This window comes from Balaenoptera ricei, chromosome 3 (genome assembly GCF_028023285.1).
Source record: "Balaenoptera ricei isolate mBalRic1 chromosome 3, mBalRic1.hap2, whole genome shotgun sequence".
Taxonomy (NCBI): domain Eukaryota; kingdom Metazoa; phylum Chordata; class Mammalia; order Artiodactyla; family Balaenopteridae; genus Balaenoptera; species Balaenoptera ricei.
In genome coordinates this window covers 181,248,791-181,265,462 of record NC_082641.1, presented here as the reverse complement: position 1 = coordinate 181,265,462, position 16,672 = coordinate 181,248,791, and the positions used below count along the sequence as shown (strand labels likewise).

The following is a 16,672-nucleotide window of genomic DNA, read 5'->3' as shown; positions in this document are numbered from 1 at the left end:
CTCGAGGGAAGTGAACTCGGTGTGATGACTGACCATAGCGGTGGCCAGTACAGGAGTGCGATCGTGGTCCCCCCTTCCAGGGAAGGGCGCGTAGCAGGACATGATCCCTCTTCCAGTTCCCGATAAACAAAACAGCTATAACCCCATCCCTCCTCCTCCCCCTCGAGGTATTTGTGAATGGGCCAGTGCCCAACCTGAGGTCCCCCAACGGGGGAGGGGGGAAGCAAGTGATGGGTGGGGGACAGAGAGGTTCCCCTCAGCACCTGGCCCCCCGGGGCCCCGCCAAGGGGAGGCGGGGAGCCCTGGGGATCCTCCCGGCCCTGAGTGAGGTCTGTTATGCAGCATATTTGAGGTCAATAAATTACAGCAATAAATAGCAAGGTGAGGTAGGGGGAGGGGTTCCCGGTAGAAAATTAAAGTGGGGTGACAAGCCCGGCGGGGGGTGGGTGGTCCTAGGCAGGGGGTCCCGGGCAGCCTCAGTCCCCACAGCGCACACCCACCCCCTGATTTGGAATGTCAGACTGAGGTCAGGCCCCGCTCCACCACCCGCTCCTGGCATCGGGTTCACAGGTTCAGTGATGCCCGACTTGGCTCTGGGGAAGAGCGAGGGCCTTGGTCCCTGCAGGGGGCCGGCAGGGCTGGGATCCCTGGTCTGTTCTGAGGCCTGGCACCTCTGCTTTCGTCCCCCCCTACCAAGCCAAGGGGACAGGACAGATGCGGCCGCCTCTGCCCTGAACCCTGCCCTCCCGGCTGCCCAGGCCTCACCCCGACTCCGGACGGCCGTGGCCAGGGCGGCTGGGGTCCCTGGTGGATCGCACTCCTGCACACGGCCAGTCCAGTGCATTCTGAAGGGTGGGAGTCGGGGTAGCCCACGGCTGTGTGAGGTTCTGAAAGTCCATCTGGGTACAGATTGTTCGTTTCACAGGCTGAGGTGTGTGGTTATGCTGCGAGTCTCTGAGATTCGTATTTGCTTAAAGGTTCGTCGTTCCTTCTTTACCTTTTCTGCAATCCTGGAGGAGCCCCGGCGGTGTCGGAGCCTGGTCTGCCACTCGCTCGCCCCAAGTCTGAGAAATAAATACATTCGTCACTGCACAGACATATTGATACAAAAACAACACTGTTCAGAGCGTTTGCACCGTCCGTGCAGTGTTTGCCCAGTGAGCCCCTCCCACGGCCGGGGTGGAGGTGGGGGTTCTCAGGGGGCGGGGACCCGCTGGAGCTCACGGAGCTGCGCAAAGGTCCTGGCTTTTTGGCGTGAGAGGGACCCTCACATCAACCCACCCGAGGGTCGCAGGCAGAGCAGCGGGATGGGGGCGCACATCCATCCCAAGGACCCAAGCCCAGGCTCAGGTCCTGCGGCCACAAGTGACAGCCACCCCTGCTGTGCCAGCTGGCAGGACCGCGAGGGTCTGGCCAGGAGGCCTGGGGCGGGTTAGCATGGGCCCAGGCTCTGTGGTGCCAGCTGGGCTGGGAGAGGCCGGGCTGGGAGGAGGGCTCAGGGGTCTTCACGCCCCCCCCAGGGCCTACTCAGAAGGGGCTCTGGTGGAAGCTGGGGTTCACTGGGACTGGCCTTTTATCTGCTGAGGTCTGAAACCGTATAAGTTTATGTAAACAAACAATGAGATAAATATATTAGCATCTTTTTTTCTGAGCCCATTGAGGTTCCATACGCATTCAAAATGTGCTTTGGTTTAAAAAATAGGTTTTGTGCATTTGGGTGTGAGCTTTTCTTTTTCTTTTCTTTTTTTTTTTTTTTTTTTTCGTGTTTATCCTCTTTCCTACATGACATCTGCTATTTTCTGTTTCCTGTTTCTCCGAAACATTCAGGAATTAAGTGACTAAAGCAGAGAACTGTAAGCCGCCCTTTGGCCTCCAACAGCCTAATCTCCTGGTGAGGCTGTAACACACGTCCATGCACACACTCAGGAGCACGCATTCCACATGAAACCAAAGGAAAAGGAAAACAAAACCAAGTGTCGTGTTAACCCCGCCTGTCCCACAAACCCTTAAAGTCTTAAATAGGAAACTAGTGTTTTGCTTTCTTGTTAAAATACAGAGAAGGGGGCTTCCCTGGTGGCGCAGTGGTTGAGAATCTGCCTGCCGATGCAGGGGACGCGGGTTCGAGCCCTGGTCTGGGAAGATCCCACATGCCACGGAGCAACTGGGCCCGTGAGCCACAATTACTGAGCCTGCGCGTCTGGAGCCTGTGCTCCGCAACAAGAGAGGCCGCGATAGTGAGAGGCCCGCGCACCGCGATGAAGAGTGGTCCCCACTTGCCGCAACTAGAGAAAGCCCTCGCACAGAAACGAAGACTCAACACAGTCATAAATAAATAAATAAATAAATAAAAGAACGTGAATTTCTTTAAAAAAAAAAAAAATACAGAGAAGGCTCGATATATGATACAATACTCAGGTGGGTACAACACTACGTCGCACGAAGGTCGTCGAGTGAGGGCCTCTGAGTCCAGTCCCTGAAGCTCTGCCTTGAACCACCTGCTTCACTGGGGTCCACGCCCAGGGGCGTGTGTGCAGCTCCCGCTACAGACTTCTGTCGTGTGGCTTAAGTGCCGACGGAGTAGGGGGGTCGGGAGAGCAGAGGTGCTGCAGGGGCCCCGCCCGACTTGCTGGAACACGAGTCCCCAGAGGGGAGAGGAGCGGCCTGAGGCCGGGGGCACCCCAAGGGCTCAGCAGGGCCCCGCGTGGCCCTCGTGCCCTCACTCCCGACACCCACCACTCGGGTCCCTGAACTCAGGCTCTGGTTTCAGCTGGAGGGTCTCTGGAGGGGTGGAGGGTAGGGGTTGGGGATGACTCCGGAATTTTTTGGTCTGAACTTAAAGTAGAAAGAAATAAAAACCTGAAGCAAAACGAAGAAGATAAAGCCGCTGGTCCAGCCCTGTGGCTGCAGCAGGCTGGGGACAGTGGGGCTGACCTCTCGACCTCGGCCTGGCCTTGCGAGCGCAGCTCTGGGCCCATGGACGTGTCTGAGGCTGGCGGGGAGCCCAAGGCGAGAGGTGAGGTTGGCGGGGGACTCAGGGCTGAGCCCATGGGTGGCAGCCAGCCTCTCCCCAGACTGCCCAGAGATGCCAAAGCAGAGCAGGTCCCCACCCTGCCGGGGGGTGGGAGAAGAGGTACACATCCCTGTGGTCAGCCCCTCCGCACTGGTCAGGTAGGGGCTGCTGCTCTCCCGAGGTGAGGCTCTTGCAGGCCCAGGGGACAGGATGGGGGGGGTCTCACTTCCGCCCCGTCCTGGCCTGGCCGGGAGCCGCCAGGAACTTGTCCCACCGTGTGGCTCCCGTCTCCCGGCACCTGCTCCTGTGCCGGGGGCTCCCCAGGGGCTGGAGCACCCATACCCCAACTCGGGCCCAGAGGAGAGGCAGCTCGGGCTCCCTGACGCCCAGCAGCACACTCAGAACACCTTCAGGGTGGCCGGCTGGCCACGCGCGCACGGAGGAAGTACAGGTGCCCCTTCTGAGAGGGGGCACAGGCGGGGGGCCCAGGAGGGCGACAGGAGGAAAACACAAGTGTCACGGCCACAACTGCCATCACCAACCAACGTCCTGTTCTCGCGAATTCAAGAGGTAGCAAAAGGTCAGAAGTCTCTCCACCTCGATGGTTTGTTTTGTTTTGTTGGCATCACCTTAAATTCTGTGCCTGAGGTGAGTGCCTTGCTTGCCTCACCCTAATTAGTCCTGGATGGGAGGCGTGGCCCAGCTGGGTGACCCCACAGGGTCTCATGAAGGAAAGAATAAGCACTCATGGTCAGCAGGGGTTTGGGCAGTGAGCAGGCCACTTCCTTGGCACCTCTGGTCCCTTCTGTTCCACCTGGAGCAGCCCAGGATTTGTGGAATCCTTGTCCCATATAATTGGCAAATCTTTCCTCGAGTCCGCCATTCTCCGACTGCATGATCCTGAAATCTGCCCAAATCACGGGCTGCCCCATGGATTGAGACAAAGAGTATAAATTCTATGAATTACAGAAGCTGAGTGCTGGGAAAGACAAAATATTGAATCAAGTTACAGACCCTCACACTTGAGAAGCTGGCTGTTAGCAGGTCAGTGTGGCCCAAACTGTGGCAGGAGACCCACTTGGAGGCCTCCGTGAGATGGAGTTGTCTTCTTTCCCACACCCAGGGGGCACCCAGCGATGGCCTGTGGACCCCTCTGCCCAGCCTGGACCTGCTATGTGACCACGCACGGACTCCAGCCCTCTCTGGGCTCACTGCCCCTAAGGGAAATGAGACGGGGCGGAGGGAGAAACTCAGCATGAAAGACACTCAAGCTAGGAAGCAAGAACGTCTTTGCATCTTCGCATCTGCAGTGATTTCTTGGTTCTTCCATTACAGAGGGGAAGAGGCTGGGTTTCAGCTGAGACACCTCTCATGCCTCCGGGCATGTAGGGCAAGCCTCAGGCCCCCAGACAGCTTCGACAGTGTGTGCTTAAGCTAGAATTTCACACTGTCTGGCTTTCCCTGGATTTTCACTCTTCTTGATTTTCTGTGTATGGTAATTCTATATCAAATGCCTTTTTCTAAATCAATGCGTTAAGGTGGTGGGGGGAAGGGAAGTGAGTTGATTAAATTTTTAAAGAAAAATCCAGCTTCCGTGGCTGTCAGGAGGCAGCAAGCAGGAGCCACTTTTCTTTATTTGCTGGAACAGAGAGGGGTGGTGACTGGCCCAACATCACACAGCAAGTCAGAGCAGAGCTGGGGCTCAAATGGAGCGGTACCTGCCAAGGGTCCTGGGATGGGTGGGAGGTGGGGGCACGCGCAGTGGAGGCTTCTCAGATGATCCTGCAGAAGGGGAAGTGGCTCTGGAGGAAGTGAAAGCCACAGACGAAAGGGTCACCTGGTCAAATCTTTCCCTAAACAGTCACTGCTGGGGTTCCCTGCCCTCCCCAAAGGCGGGGGAGTCTAAAAAGTCTCGATCCTCCCCATCTCTCAGGGCTCCCCTCTGCCACCCACCTCGTGTAAACTTTGGGACCTCCGCCTGTCTTCCCATCTCCTGCCACCCGCTTTCAGCCCTGGAACCGGGTGGCCTTCATGGGGAAGTAATGCAGAAAACTCCCCCTCCTGCCGGGGCCTGCGGTCTAACAGTTGCCTGGGTGTTTCCGGTTCACTGCCAGCAACCGGTCAGACAGTCCGGGAGGCCAGGGGCTGCAGCTATTGGGAGTTTGTCCCCAAGATCCCCCTGCCCCGAGGTCACTCCAGTCCTGAAGGTAGGGCGCTCCTGGAGGGGGGCTGGGGCAGGGAGTGGGCAGAAGCAGCTGCTTTTCAAGGTTGGGCAACTTGGAATCTGGGTGGGGCAGAGCTGGGGCCCGGGCAGAGCTGGGGCCCAGGCTGCTGCTGGCAACCACACAGCTTGAGAGCGCTAAGCTCTGGGGACAAGGCCTAAGCATGGGTTCCCTGGGTATTGTCACCGGCCCCCAGCTTCTTCCCCCACCCCCTTGAGGTCTTGTCCTCACAGCTGGACATTCTGTCCATGTCACAAAAGTACAGGGTTCTTCTCGCCGCCCTGAAAGGTTGATGGGTGACATTTGCCCAGAGAGGTCAAGCAACCTTCCCAGGGCCACACAGCAGGTGCTGGGCCCCTCCCACACATGCCCTGCACTCTGACCTTCCCCCAGCAGCATGAGCAACCCAGAGCCACCCACCGAGACCCCCGGGGGCCAATGCCCCGACCTGGCTGACCCAGCCCACTGTACAGCAACCTTGGTGAGAGCCTGGGAGGGGCCCCGGGTGGGGGTGGGACAGGTGGCTGGTGAGGCAGCCAGAGAAGAAAGGTTGAGTGTTTCATTACCATGTAAGGAACGCTCTGCCCCATGATGGTTTAACTAGATTACAGCAGGGATTTTTTGTTGTTCTTTTTTCGGTTTTTTTGCCATGCTGCACCGGCATGTGGGATCTTAGTTCCCCCGGCAGGGATAAAACCTGTGCTCCTTACTGTGGAAGCGCGGAGTCTGGACCACCAGGGAAGTCCTATAGCAGCTTTTTAACTACCTTCAATGAAACTCTTTGTTTTAAAAAAAAAAAAAAAAAAAGCTGGATAACCAGCTTCTAAAAATGAGGAAACTGGAGTTCAGAGAGGCTCAGTCACCTGCCCAGAGCCACACAGGGAAGTGGGGGTCACCTGTGCTGGGCCAGATGTTTCTCTGCCACTGACTTGTCACTCCTCTGAACCTTTGTTTCCTCATCTGTAAATTGGAGATGGCATCCTTACCCCACAGGGCATAGGGTAGTTGGAGTTGGTATTTTTTCCTTTTTTTTTTCTCGGCCGTGCTGTGTGGCTTGTGGAATCTCAGTTTCCTGACCAGGCATTGAACCCGGACCACGGCAGTGAAAGGTCCAAGTCCTAACTACTAGACCACCAGGGAGCTCCCCACTGTTTCCATTCTAGAGATGAAGGAATTATGGCCGAGGGTGGAGTCATGCGCACAGGACCCCACTCTGCGTGGCCTCACGCCCTTCCCCCACTCCCTCCCCCCACAGGTGAGGTCCGTGCCCGCCTGCTGCCCTCCCAGGTCTGCTGCCCACGGACATCTGAGCGCCCCGCTACTGACCCGCAGCCCCTACCCAAGAAGACCCTGACCAGGGCCCAGTCGCTGCCCACCCACAAGTCCCCCAGCCCCGGCCCCACTCGAGCAGGGCAGCCTCAGAAGCCCCTTCTGGGATCCCGCAGTGTGGACGAGAGCCAGGCAGGCGACGACAGGGCGGGGACAGCCTGTCCCCCTGCAGAGCTGCCCTTCTTCTCGCTGGACACCGAGCTGGGCCTCTCCCTCCGCCGCGCTGGAGGCCCGGCAGCTGGAGGGCCTCCGCGCCGTGTACGCCCGGCTGCACGCCCGGCTCCTGGGGTGCCTCCCGGGCCCCTGCCGCCCCGGCCGCCGCTTACGCCTCCTGGACAGCTCGCCCCGCGTGGAGAGCTGGGACGCCCTCTACTACCGCTTGGTGCGGAGGAACAAGGAGGCGTGGTACCTCCTGGCTGCCAACGTGAGCCCCGCCTCCGCCCCGCCTCCTCGGAGGTTTCCCCGGTGTCCCGTCCAAGGCATAACCCAGGGCTCTTCAGACTCAGGCCCAATTGCTTATTTTGCAACTAACTTACGAACAAACACCGTCAGCCCTTGGAACCGCGTTTCTCAGGTGTGGGGCGACCTACATTCAGATCACCTGGGAGTCTTGTTAAACTCTCCCTCACGACTCTCAGGGCCCCAGTAGTCTGCATTTTAACTCACTCACCCGCGAATTCTGGTGCTAGAAACCCACAGCCGGCTGATAGCTCCCACTTTCCATCATCATCTTCAACAAAATATACTGAGCACTGTTCCTTCATGTCTTGTGCTGTTCTAAGGACTTTTAGACACTTTCATTCAGCTAATCCTCATGCAAGCATCACCACGTTTTGTTATAAGATGCTTCTGTTTTATGCACCACCAAGAAAAAGAAAAAAAAGATTCCCATCAAATAAACCAGACTACCAAGTGTCAGACACATCACCATTTTGGAGGAACCTCACCCATTCGGCAGAATGTGTTATTATGCACCCATTTTACAGACTGGAGCATGGAGGGAGTAAGTTGCTGCTGGCTGTGAGTTCTTTAGTTGACAGCTCCATCCCTGTTCCATCCATCTCAGAGACCCCTAGGGAGTTTATTTTTAAATTACACACTCCCAGAGCCCTACCTCAGCACCTGTCCTTTTTAACCCCTGCCCCAAGGTGATTCAAATGTAATCCCCAGGGCTAATACTCTCCTACTTTCTAGAAAGAGCTTTGCTGTTCAGTACTGCAACTGCTGGCCATGGGTGACTTCTGAGCACTTGAAGTGGGGCTGGTGCCAATTGAGATATGCTCTGAGTACCAAATACACACCAGGTCTCCAAGACTCAGTATCAATAATAATAACAATAATGTAAAACATCTCACTAATACTTTTTTCATTTGGTGACCTGTTGAATGATATCATTTTGGATAAATTGGATTACATAAAATAGATTATGAAAGTTACTTTCAAGGTCATAAAACTCAGTATCAAAAAAAAAAAAAGCCTAATTAAAAACTGGGAAGGGGACTTCCCTGATGGTGCAGTGGTTAAGAATCTGCCTGCCAATGCAGGGGAAACAGGTTCGAGCCCTGGTCCATGAAGATCCCACATGTGCGGAGCAACTAAGCCCGTGCCCCACAACTACTGAGCCCGCGTGCTGTAACTACTGAAGCCCGTGCCTCTAGAGCCCGTGCTCTGCAATGAGAAGCCACCGCAATGAGAAGCCCGCGCACCGCAACAAAGAGTAGCCCCCGCTCGCCGTGACTAGAGAAAGCCCGCACGCAACAACGAAGACCGAACGCAGCCAAAAATAAAATAAAAATAAATTTATTTTTTAAAAAATGGGCAGAACACCTGAAGAGACATTTTTCCAAAGAAGACACACAGATGGCCAACAGGCACATGAAAAGATGCTCAACATCGCTAATCAGAGAAATGCAAATCAAAACCACCATGAGGTATCACCTCACACCTGTCAGAATGGCCATCATCAAAAAGACCACAAATAACAAATACTGTCGAGGGTGTGGAGAAAAGGGAACCCTGTACACTGTTGGTGGGAATGTAAAATGGTGCAGCCACTGTGGAAAACAGTCTAGAAGTTCCTCAGAAAACTAAAAATAGAACTACCATATGATCCAGCAATTCCACTCCTGGGTATATATCCAGAAAAAAATGAAAACGCTAATTAGAAAGTATATATGCACCCCTATGTCCATAGCAGCATTATTTACAATAGCCAAGACATGGGGGCAACCTAAGCGTCCATCAATAGAAGATGTGAACTATATCTACAATGGACTACTACTCAGCCATAAAAAAGAACAAAATAATGCCATTTGCAGCAACATGGATGGACTTGGAGGGTATTATGCTTAGTGAAATAAGACAGAGAAAGACAAATCCAGTACGTTTTCAATTGTATGTGAAATCTAAAAAATAAAACAAACTAGTGAATTTTTTTTTTTTTAGAAGAAAGAAAGAAAGTTACTTTCACCTGCTCCTTTTCACTTTTTAAAACATGGCTACTGGAAAATTTGAATTCCACCGTGGCCCGAGTTGCATTTCTACTGGACAGCCCAGCTCTGGCACCTTAGCTGTCATCTCCCTTGCTGCCAAGGGGCAAGCGTCCGCCCCTTTGGCAGAGTGGAAAGTCCAATCCCCTAAACACTATCCTCCCTGGTGTAGCTTTCCTTAAAATCATACTGGCGACCAACATCCAAATTAACACGAACCCCCTGCTTTTGGAGGGATACAGCGATGGTGGGCAGGTTGGGTGGGGTGGGAAGTCTTCAGAACAGGTAGAGGCACTGGGCGAGCTGTGCTGGTTTGGTGGCGGGGAGCTCTGAAGGGTCCCTCTGTCCCGCAGGTGCCCAAGCCAGGAGCAGACGAGCCCCACCCGTGTGGCCTAGGGCCGCAGGCCTCGCTGGCCCGGCATTTCAACCTCCAGGAGCTGTGTGGTCTGGCGCCCGAGGGCGCACTTCCCGAGACACCCTGGAGCAGCCCCGTGGCGCTGGCAGCGGAGGTGCCGGAGCTCACGGTGGTCCAGTGGCTTGTGGAGACAGGCGCGCAGCTGCCCGAGGAGTTCGCAGGGCTGTGGCCCTGCTGCTCCTGCAGCCCTGGAGCTCCCGGAGGCGTGGGCTGCGGCCCTGGCCGAGCTGCGGCCCGAGAACCTGCTGCTGGCGGCACCGCGGGGCTGCTCGGCCGCCAGGCCCCAGCGCCTGCTGCTGGTGGACTTCGGCTGCGGCCCCCCGTGACCCCCCGGCCGCCCACGCGCGGCAGCTGGGCCGCCCACTCCGAGAGCTGCTTGGCCCGGGCGCGCTCTTGGCCACGTCCTTGGCCGTGGGCCTGGAGCACCTGGCGGCCCAGCTGGCCCGCGCGCGGCCCTCGGCGGCCGGGAGGCGCGGCGCGTTGCAGGTGCTGCTCTGGGGGCCCGGGCCCGAGCTGCGTGGCCACGGAGCCCCGCTGGGGTCCTGGCTGCGGATGCGCCACGCGCTGCTGGTCCTGCACCTAGCCTAGCGGGCCGTGGGTGGGGAGGTGCCCAGCTTGGAAGACTGGCTGTGCTGTGAATACTTGGCCAAGGCCACTGAGGACTCCTTGTACCTCGCCCTGGAGCTGCTGTGGAACTGATCCTTCCCGTGAGCAATGCACCTGTTCCAGGGCCTCTCTAGGAGGCGGGTCCCCCTTCCCAGGGCTGGGGCTGGTGATAGGGTGGACGCCCCCTTCCAGAAGGGACCAGAAGGCCAGCAGAGGATGCAGCTGGGAACTTGGGCCCAAGGCCCCCTAAGAATTCAGGTGCCCCCCTTCCAGGGCTGGGGGCTAATGGCCAGTGCCTGCTGAGGCCTTCTGATGCCAGAGGTGCCCACCCCTCTTCCAGGTGTGGAACCCCCCGACAATTAATGTCTTTCTCAGTGTGTAGAACCGCTCCTACCGCCTTCCAGCAGAAGCCAGGATGCCCTTCTCATGCTGGGGTCTGATGGCCACTGTCTCCATGACAGTGTGGACACTCCTCCGAATGGCGGCATCAGAGGCATTCCTGGCCCTGGAACACCCCCTTGTGCTGTGAACTACCTTGTCAAGAACTGCTTGGGGCCTCCAGGGGGAGGGAGGCTCCCTGGAACCTGAGACAGCCAGCCCACTCCAGTGGGGTCTGGGCTCACCTGCCCAAACGTGCCCATGCCCTGCCCCCCCACTCCCTCCACCCACCGTGGCCTCCTTGCTGTTCCTCTGTGACACTAAATTCCGTCCAGCCACCAAGTCTTTGCATGGCCTGTTCCCTCTGCCAGACTGTCCAAATCTCACCTCTTCTAAGCAAATAAAGTTGCCCCTCCTGGGCCCTCTCTAGCTCCGCGCCCTGCCTTCCCCGAGCACTTGTCACCACCTGGAAGTATTTATTCATCTTTTTACCTGTCACCTGTTCACCTCACCCATCAGGCTGGGAGTTCCCTGAGGGCAGGGGCCAGGCTGAACACGCGCTAGGCGTTTAACTGATGGAATGAACAAAGTGGTATACAACAGGGGACCTGAGGGAGAAAATGAGGTCTCGGTTTATACCTCTGAAAAATGGACATAGGAGCCCTGAGGGGCCCCACTGCCGTAGCCTGGGGTCTCCAGTCATGCCCCCTCACTCACCCCAACCCTACCATGGTGATCCTGGGGGGAACTTTCTGACCCCCAGGTATGACCAGGGCCCTCTCCTGCTCAGACCTCTCCCATGGCTCCCTAGTGCCTTCACAGTACAATGGGGCTCTTCTAAAGGCTCTGCATGCTCTCTGGCCAGCCCCGCCTGCCACATCACCATCCGTGGAGGTGCTTTCTGGCCTCCAGGGCTTGCCCGTTGCTCCCTCCACTGCAGACACCCTCCCCCCTACCTCTGCTTCAGACTCCTGTACCTCCTCCAACACCCCGACTCCAAACCCCTTTCTCGGCCCTTGCCCTGCCGACGTGGACTGGAGACAGCTGTCTCCCCAGACCTTTGAAAGCCAACTCCATCATCATTCAGGTAGCTGAATAGCCCACCCAACCCCCAAATATACTTGAATCCCCCTAAACCCCGTCCTCCTCAGTAAAAGATACCCGCTTGGCAGCCTGTTTGTCAATCGCCGGGCCACGCTCGCAGATGCAGCCAGCAGGTGGCGCTGAAGCCCTGCAGCTCTTCCGCCTTCCGCCCCCACCTCACCACAGCCCCCCGCCACTGCAGTATCTTCACCTTCTGGCTGCCTCAGACCTCCCCACCTCTGCCCCGGCCAGGGCACCCACCAGCAGTGCTCCTGCCCCAGCACGACACTGTACAAAGGCTAAAGGGCAGGGTGCCCACGGCTAGACACCACCCCGCCCCCCGCCACTTCCCAGGACCCAGTGAACAGCTTCAGACTGGAACCAGGCCACTCCAGCCAGCCTCAGCCACCCCAGGGAATGGCACTGGGAAAAGGAGTGACGGCCCACGGTGTGGGGTGGGGCAGGCTGCCATCTGCCCTGGAAGTGGCGGGCAGGCGCGGTATGGAGCAGCCGGGGTGGAGCCCCAGGGCAGAGCTGCCCACAGGAGGCCAAGGCTGGCTGTGGCCAGAGATGAGACCAGGCCCTTGGCTTCCCCACCCCTCTGCAGAAAGAAGTGTGTGTAGCGGAGTCACTCAGCTCAGGACGCTCGCACAGCTCCCTGAACCCCAGGCAACCTCGAGGCCCCTCTCCCCTTGGCCCTGGCCCACCCCTCCACCTGCCCTCCATTCAGACAGCGCCCCTGTCAACACCACTGAGCCAACACAGGTCTTGGAAGGGTAATCGTTTTATTTGGATTTTTGAGAGCAATAGAAGGGTAGATTAATACCTATCTTTCCAAGTTAAGAGACCTAAGACTGTTTCCAAAAGACTTCAAATAAGAAACTCCTCCTCAAGGTACAAGGATAACCTGAATCATCTTAAACCAGCAATAAAAAAGTAAAATATAAATTTTTATTTAGAATTAAAGCAAATACTTCAGTATCACAAACACAATATTAAACTTCAAGAAATACACGGCTAATTTGGAGTGAGCATTTATTTGCACAATTACGACATGCGGACAAACCCAGCAGGTGAGCAGGCTGACGCAGGTCAGCGCGCAGTTGATCACACCACCCGCCCGAAGCACGGCAGCAAGTGCACACGGAACGGTCTGCAATCGAGCCCCAGGGGCCTCAGGGGCCTCAGACTACTCCTCCTCACCGGAGGACTCCCTCTCAAACGTGTAGGCCATGAAGCAAGCGTCGGGTCTCTTGGGGACAAGGGGATGCCCCGGTCTCACAATCTCAAAGCCCAGAAAGCTGAAGGTACGGAGCAAGGCGGCTGCGGAGGAGACACCATCAGGTCAGAACCCCCCGTCCACCTGCAGGGCCCCCGGCCCGGGGACCGCCTGAGACAGAAGGTCCAAGTCTAGGACAAGGGGACTGCCCAGCAGGGTGTAGCGCGGCCCCTGGACCGCGTGGACCCCACCCCGGGCCTGGCCTCCAGGGCAGTGGGCAGCCTCTCCCATCTCCTCCTCTCCCTCGCGTGGAGATCACTCACCTCGGTCATCGCGGTTCTTATGGAGGCAAACGAAGACGTGGTCAGCGCGGAGCTGCTCCTCAGCAAACTCGAGAAGAACTGCGAAGCTGAGGTTCCAGCGTCAGGGCCCGCGCCCCGGCCGCCCCACAGGGGCCCTAGCCCAGCTCTCCCACTTCTGTCTGTGGCCTCATCTGCATACTGGGAGCACCAGCCTCTCCCGGGTCTAATCCAGGGTCAGCCTTGCCACTGCTGACATTGGAGCCAGGTCACTCTGGGGGACTGTGCTGGGCACTGTGGGGTATCCCTGGCCCCACCCACTTGACACCAGGAGCAACACCCACAATGTGACAACCACAGATGGCCCCTGGTGTCCCTTGGGTGATACTGCTGGTCCACTGCTTAAAAGGGGAACCCTCACTCCGGAAACAATAACCACCGCCTGGCTCCTGACTCAGGCTTCCCTCCTCTGGAGTCCAACTTTGAGGTGCAAACACGGTTTGCCTCGCTCTGCCCCCCAGGCACACACAGGCCCGCCCTCACCTGTCCTTGCTCCCCTCGGGCAGAGCGCCGCCTGGGATCTCAACGTAGAGGCAGCTGTTGCTCAGCACCGCTCTCCAGTTAATGTGTTTGGCATCCGTGAGCCTGGACTGGACGTTAAAAATTCTCGTCTTGTTATTAGACGTTAGTTCCTCTGTTACATTCAGCCGATTATCCTGCGGAAGAAAACCAAATCCAACCTTGAACGCCAGCCTTCACAGCCTGGGGATCTTCCCCCTTGGTACCCTGACAGTCTGGAAAACCCAGAAAAGCACCCATACGACCGTTCACCCCACGCCCTGCAGCGCTGTTTGGGTGTGGAGCCTCCCGGGCCCCTGAGGAATGGTGGTTCCACCCAAGGCCGGAGCAGGAGCCCCGGGCTGCGCGCAAACAGGAGCTGCCAACAGCTCCTAGAGGCTCAGTCAAAGCCTGCGCTGCGGTCCGCACCTTTGTTCCTTCCACCTTGGGTTCAGGAAAACCACGTGGAGAGTTCCTGGCACACGAAAGGTGCATAAAACATTCTGTGGGTCTGGCTACTCTCTCCCCCCCACCTCACGTACGCAGAGGTCCGAGGAACGAGGATACTTACAGAGTAAAATAAATTAGCTGAAAGATTGTGATCCCTCTGACTATTCCCTCGCCCACCTGGGATCTTCAGGGGTGGGTGAGGGACATCAGGAGCACCACCGAGGCCCTGGACCCAGGTTACTACAGCAGTTGATGGACACCCTGGAACTGGAGAAAAGGCACTGGTGAGCAGCACTGGGGGAGACGCCCCGCCTCCGCTGACAGGGCCCCGAGCCCCAGCAAGGCCAAGCGAAGACCAAGGCCTACCAGAGCCCAGGTCCCTGGGACGCGCCTCCATCTTTCAAGCGCAATGTTTACGCCGGGTGCAGAGTCAACATCTGCCTCCGTCTGGTCAGCAGCCACAGCAACAAGAAGCCCCTCAAATCCACCTCCTCAGGTGGTGACGCTGGTAAGGTCCAACCAGTCCCCTGGGTGCCTCTTCTACCCTTTAACTATCTTCTGACCGGCGCTAAGTGTCGCCCCACCCAGCCCTGCGCCAGGTTCTACTTCCCACTTCTAAGTCCAGCGCTTCAGCTTCCCCTTTTCCACCTTGCAGTCTCCAGCAGACCTGAAGCTCTAACAGCCTTTTCTTAGGAGTCCAGCAAAGCCGTCCTTCCACTGAAGCAGCCCCTACTGCGGCCCTTTCGTCGTCGGCACCCGCCGGGAGGCGCGGGGCCAGTTCGGTGTCCCCGCCGGCGCAGCGGAGACGGGCCCGCGCAGACGCCCTCCCGCGCGCACCCCGAGGCCTCCGCTTGCGTCATCTCGGCAGAGCGGCCCTCGGCCCCGGGGGAGGTTTTCACAATCGCGCAGCCGGCAGCGCCAGCAGCCATTTGCTGCGCAGTGTCAACAGGCCCCACGGTCGCCTCCATTTTGCTCGGCTCCCATCCGGGGCGCCCGACCCGCGGGCGTCGGCATCGTGGCTCAAGGCCCGCGCGAGGGCACCCCCGGGGCCGTGGTCAAACAGCTCGCGATCCGCGCCGAGCGCGGCTCACCTAGACCCCCGCCCCCGGCCACGACCGCCCTCGACCCAGCCGTCCTACGGGAGAGAGGCGGGCCGGCCGCCACGCCGAGAAGGGCCCCGGGCACCGTCTACGTGGCGCCGCCCGGCTCCGCGCATCCTCGGGGCTAAAAAGTGACCGCGAGGGCGGCCGCGTCCCGGGGCCACGTCGGGGCGCGGGATAGGGGTAAGGGCCGCTCCGCTAAGCGCTTAAAACCTCCGCGCCCGCAAAGCGCAGATTCCCGCGACCCGCCGGCCCGACCGCCCTCCAAACCCGACCCCGGAACCTCCCACCCCCAAACCGGACCGTGGACTCCCGTGCCCCCCAATCCCAACCAGATACCCTGGCGAGCCCCCAATCCAACCAGAAATCCTCGTGTCCCCCCCAATCCGACCAAGTAGACTGCGGGCCCCTCAATCCAATCAGAGACCCCCTTTGCTCCCCCCCCCCGCCGCGACTGTGGCCTCGACAAAGGGGCGGACCTCGCGCTCCCGGGACTTCCGTGGCGCCCCGCGGCCGGCCGCCTGCGGGCCTGCGCGGCGGCGCTTCTGGAAGCTTCGGGCGGGGGCGGGGCGCTCACCTCTCGCTGCTGCGGCCTCCGCGGCTGTGCAGGCTGAGGAGCGGCATGGTGCGGGTGGCGTGGACGGTGGCGCTGGGTTTATCCCCCTCCTTTTCTCTGGCGAAGCAGTGGCTGTTCAGGATCCGCTGCAGGGAGGATTTCACCATCCGGCCGCTGGGGTCCGAAACCAGGAAAACCTCCGCTGCGCCTCTCCGCGCCCCCGCCGCTGCTCGCCGTTCGCAAAATGGCGCCTCCGCCGCCGCCCGCCTTTATACGTACCGCGCCCAGGCCACGCCCCCCCCACGCCGCGGGAACGCGGCCGCACGAGGGAGTGGGGCCACCAGGAAGCCCAGGCGCGCCCGCCCCTCTCGGCGTCTGATTGGCAGACGGCGAGGGACCCGGGGTGGGGCCGCGCCTCGGACTGAGCAGGACGCGTCGGGTCCCGCCCCCTCCCCCTCCCCGTCGTAGCTCTGCGGGCGCGCGGAGGGGGCGGGGCCGGCGTGGCGTCGGGAACGCGCGCCGCGCGCCGCGCCGCGCCTCGCCCCGCCCCGCCCCGCAGCCGGGCCTGGGGGCCTGGGCGTGTCGCTGCGCCCGCTTTCGGGGGACTCGCGGTGGCCACGTCTCCGCGGTGGTCCCTGTCGCCCTCGCTAGGGTCCCCTCCCTCTAAAGGACTCCCTCCCCTTAGCGGCTCTTGGCGACAAAGGCCCCGGGTATTTGGAGAGAAGGGTCCCAGCTCCCACACCGCCCCATAGAACAAAACTATTTTCAGTAATAACCTCATAATGATCGATCCTAATAATGGTGTTTGTGGATTCGGTCTTTCACGTGTTAAAACAATTTACAGTTTACTTTCAATGTCAAAGATATTATTCAAATTCAGGAAAATATTTCGCGTCACATTTGGACTTAAGCAAAAATGCTTTTCCTTGCAGATAAACTCACAAAGATATTTCACGTG

General features: G+C 58.6%; 2 protein-coding genes across 2 annotated transcripts; one reads left to right on the top strand and one right to left on the bottom strand.

Annotated features, from left to right (window-relative positions):
• Positions 1 to 5,629: 5,629 nt before the first annotated feature.
• PEAK3 (PEAK family member 3) lies at positions 5,630 to 10,164 on the top strand. The gene is given in 8 exon segments (XM_059919910.1): positions 5,630 to 5,656; positions 5,658 to 5,699; positions 5,701 to 5,713; positions 6,488 to 6,779; positions 6,781 to 6,985; positions 9,404 to 9,642; positions 9,644 to 9,799; positions 9,801 to 10,164. Coding segments are annotated over 8 exon segments (1,338 nt in total).
• Positions 10,165 to 12,300: 2,136 nt separating this feature from the next.
• Positions 12,301 to 15,968, bottom strand: OAZ1 (ornithine decarboxylase antizyme 1). Its single transcript, XM_059918916.1, is given in 6 exon segments — positions 12,301 to 12,855; positions 13,075 to 13,160; positions 13,594 to 13,766; positions 14,180 to 14,266; positions 14,268 to 14,325; positions 15,736 to 15,968. Coding segments are annotated over 6 exon segments (684 nt in total). The 5' UTR covers positions 15,882 to 15,968; the 3' UTR covers positions 12,301 to 12,721.
• Between the last annotated feature and the right edge of the window lie 704 nt (positions 15,969 to 16,672).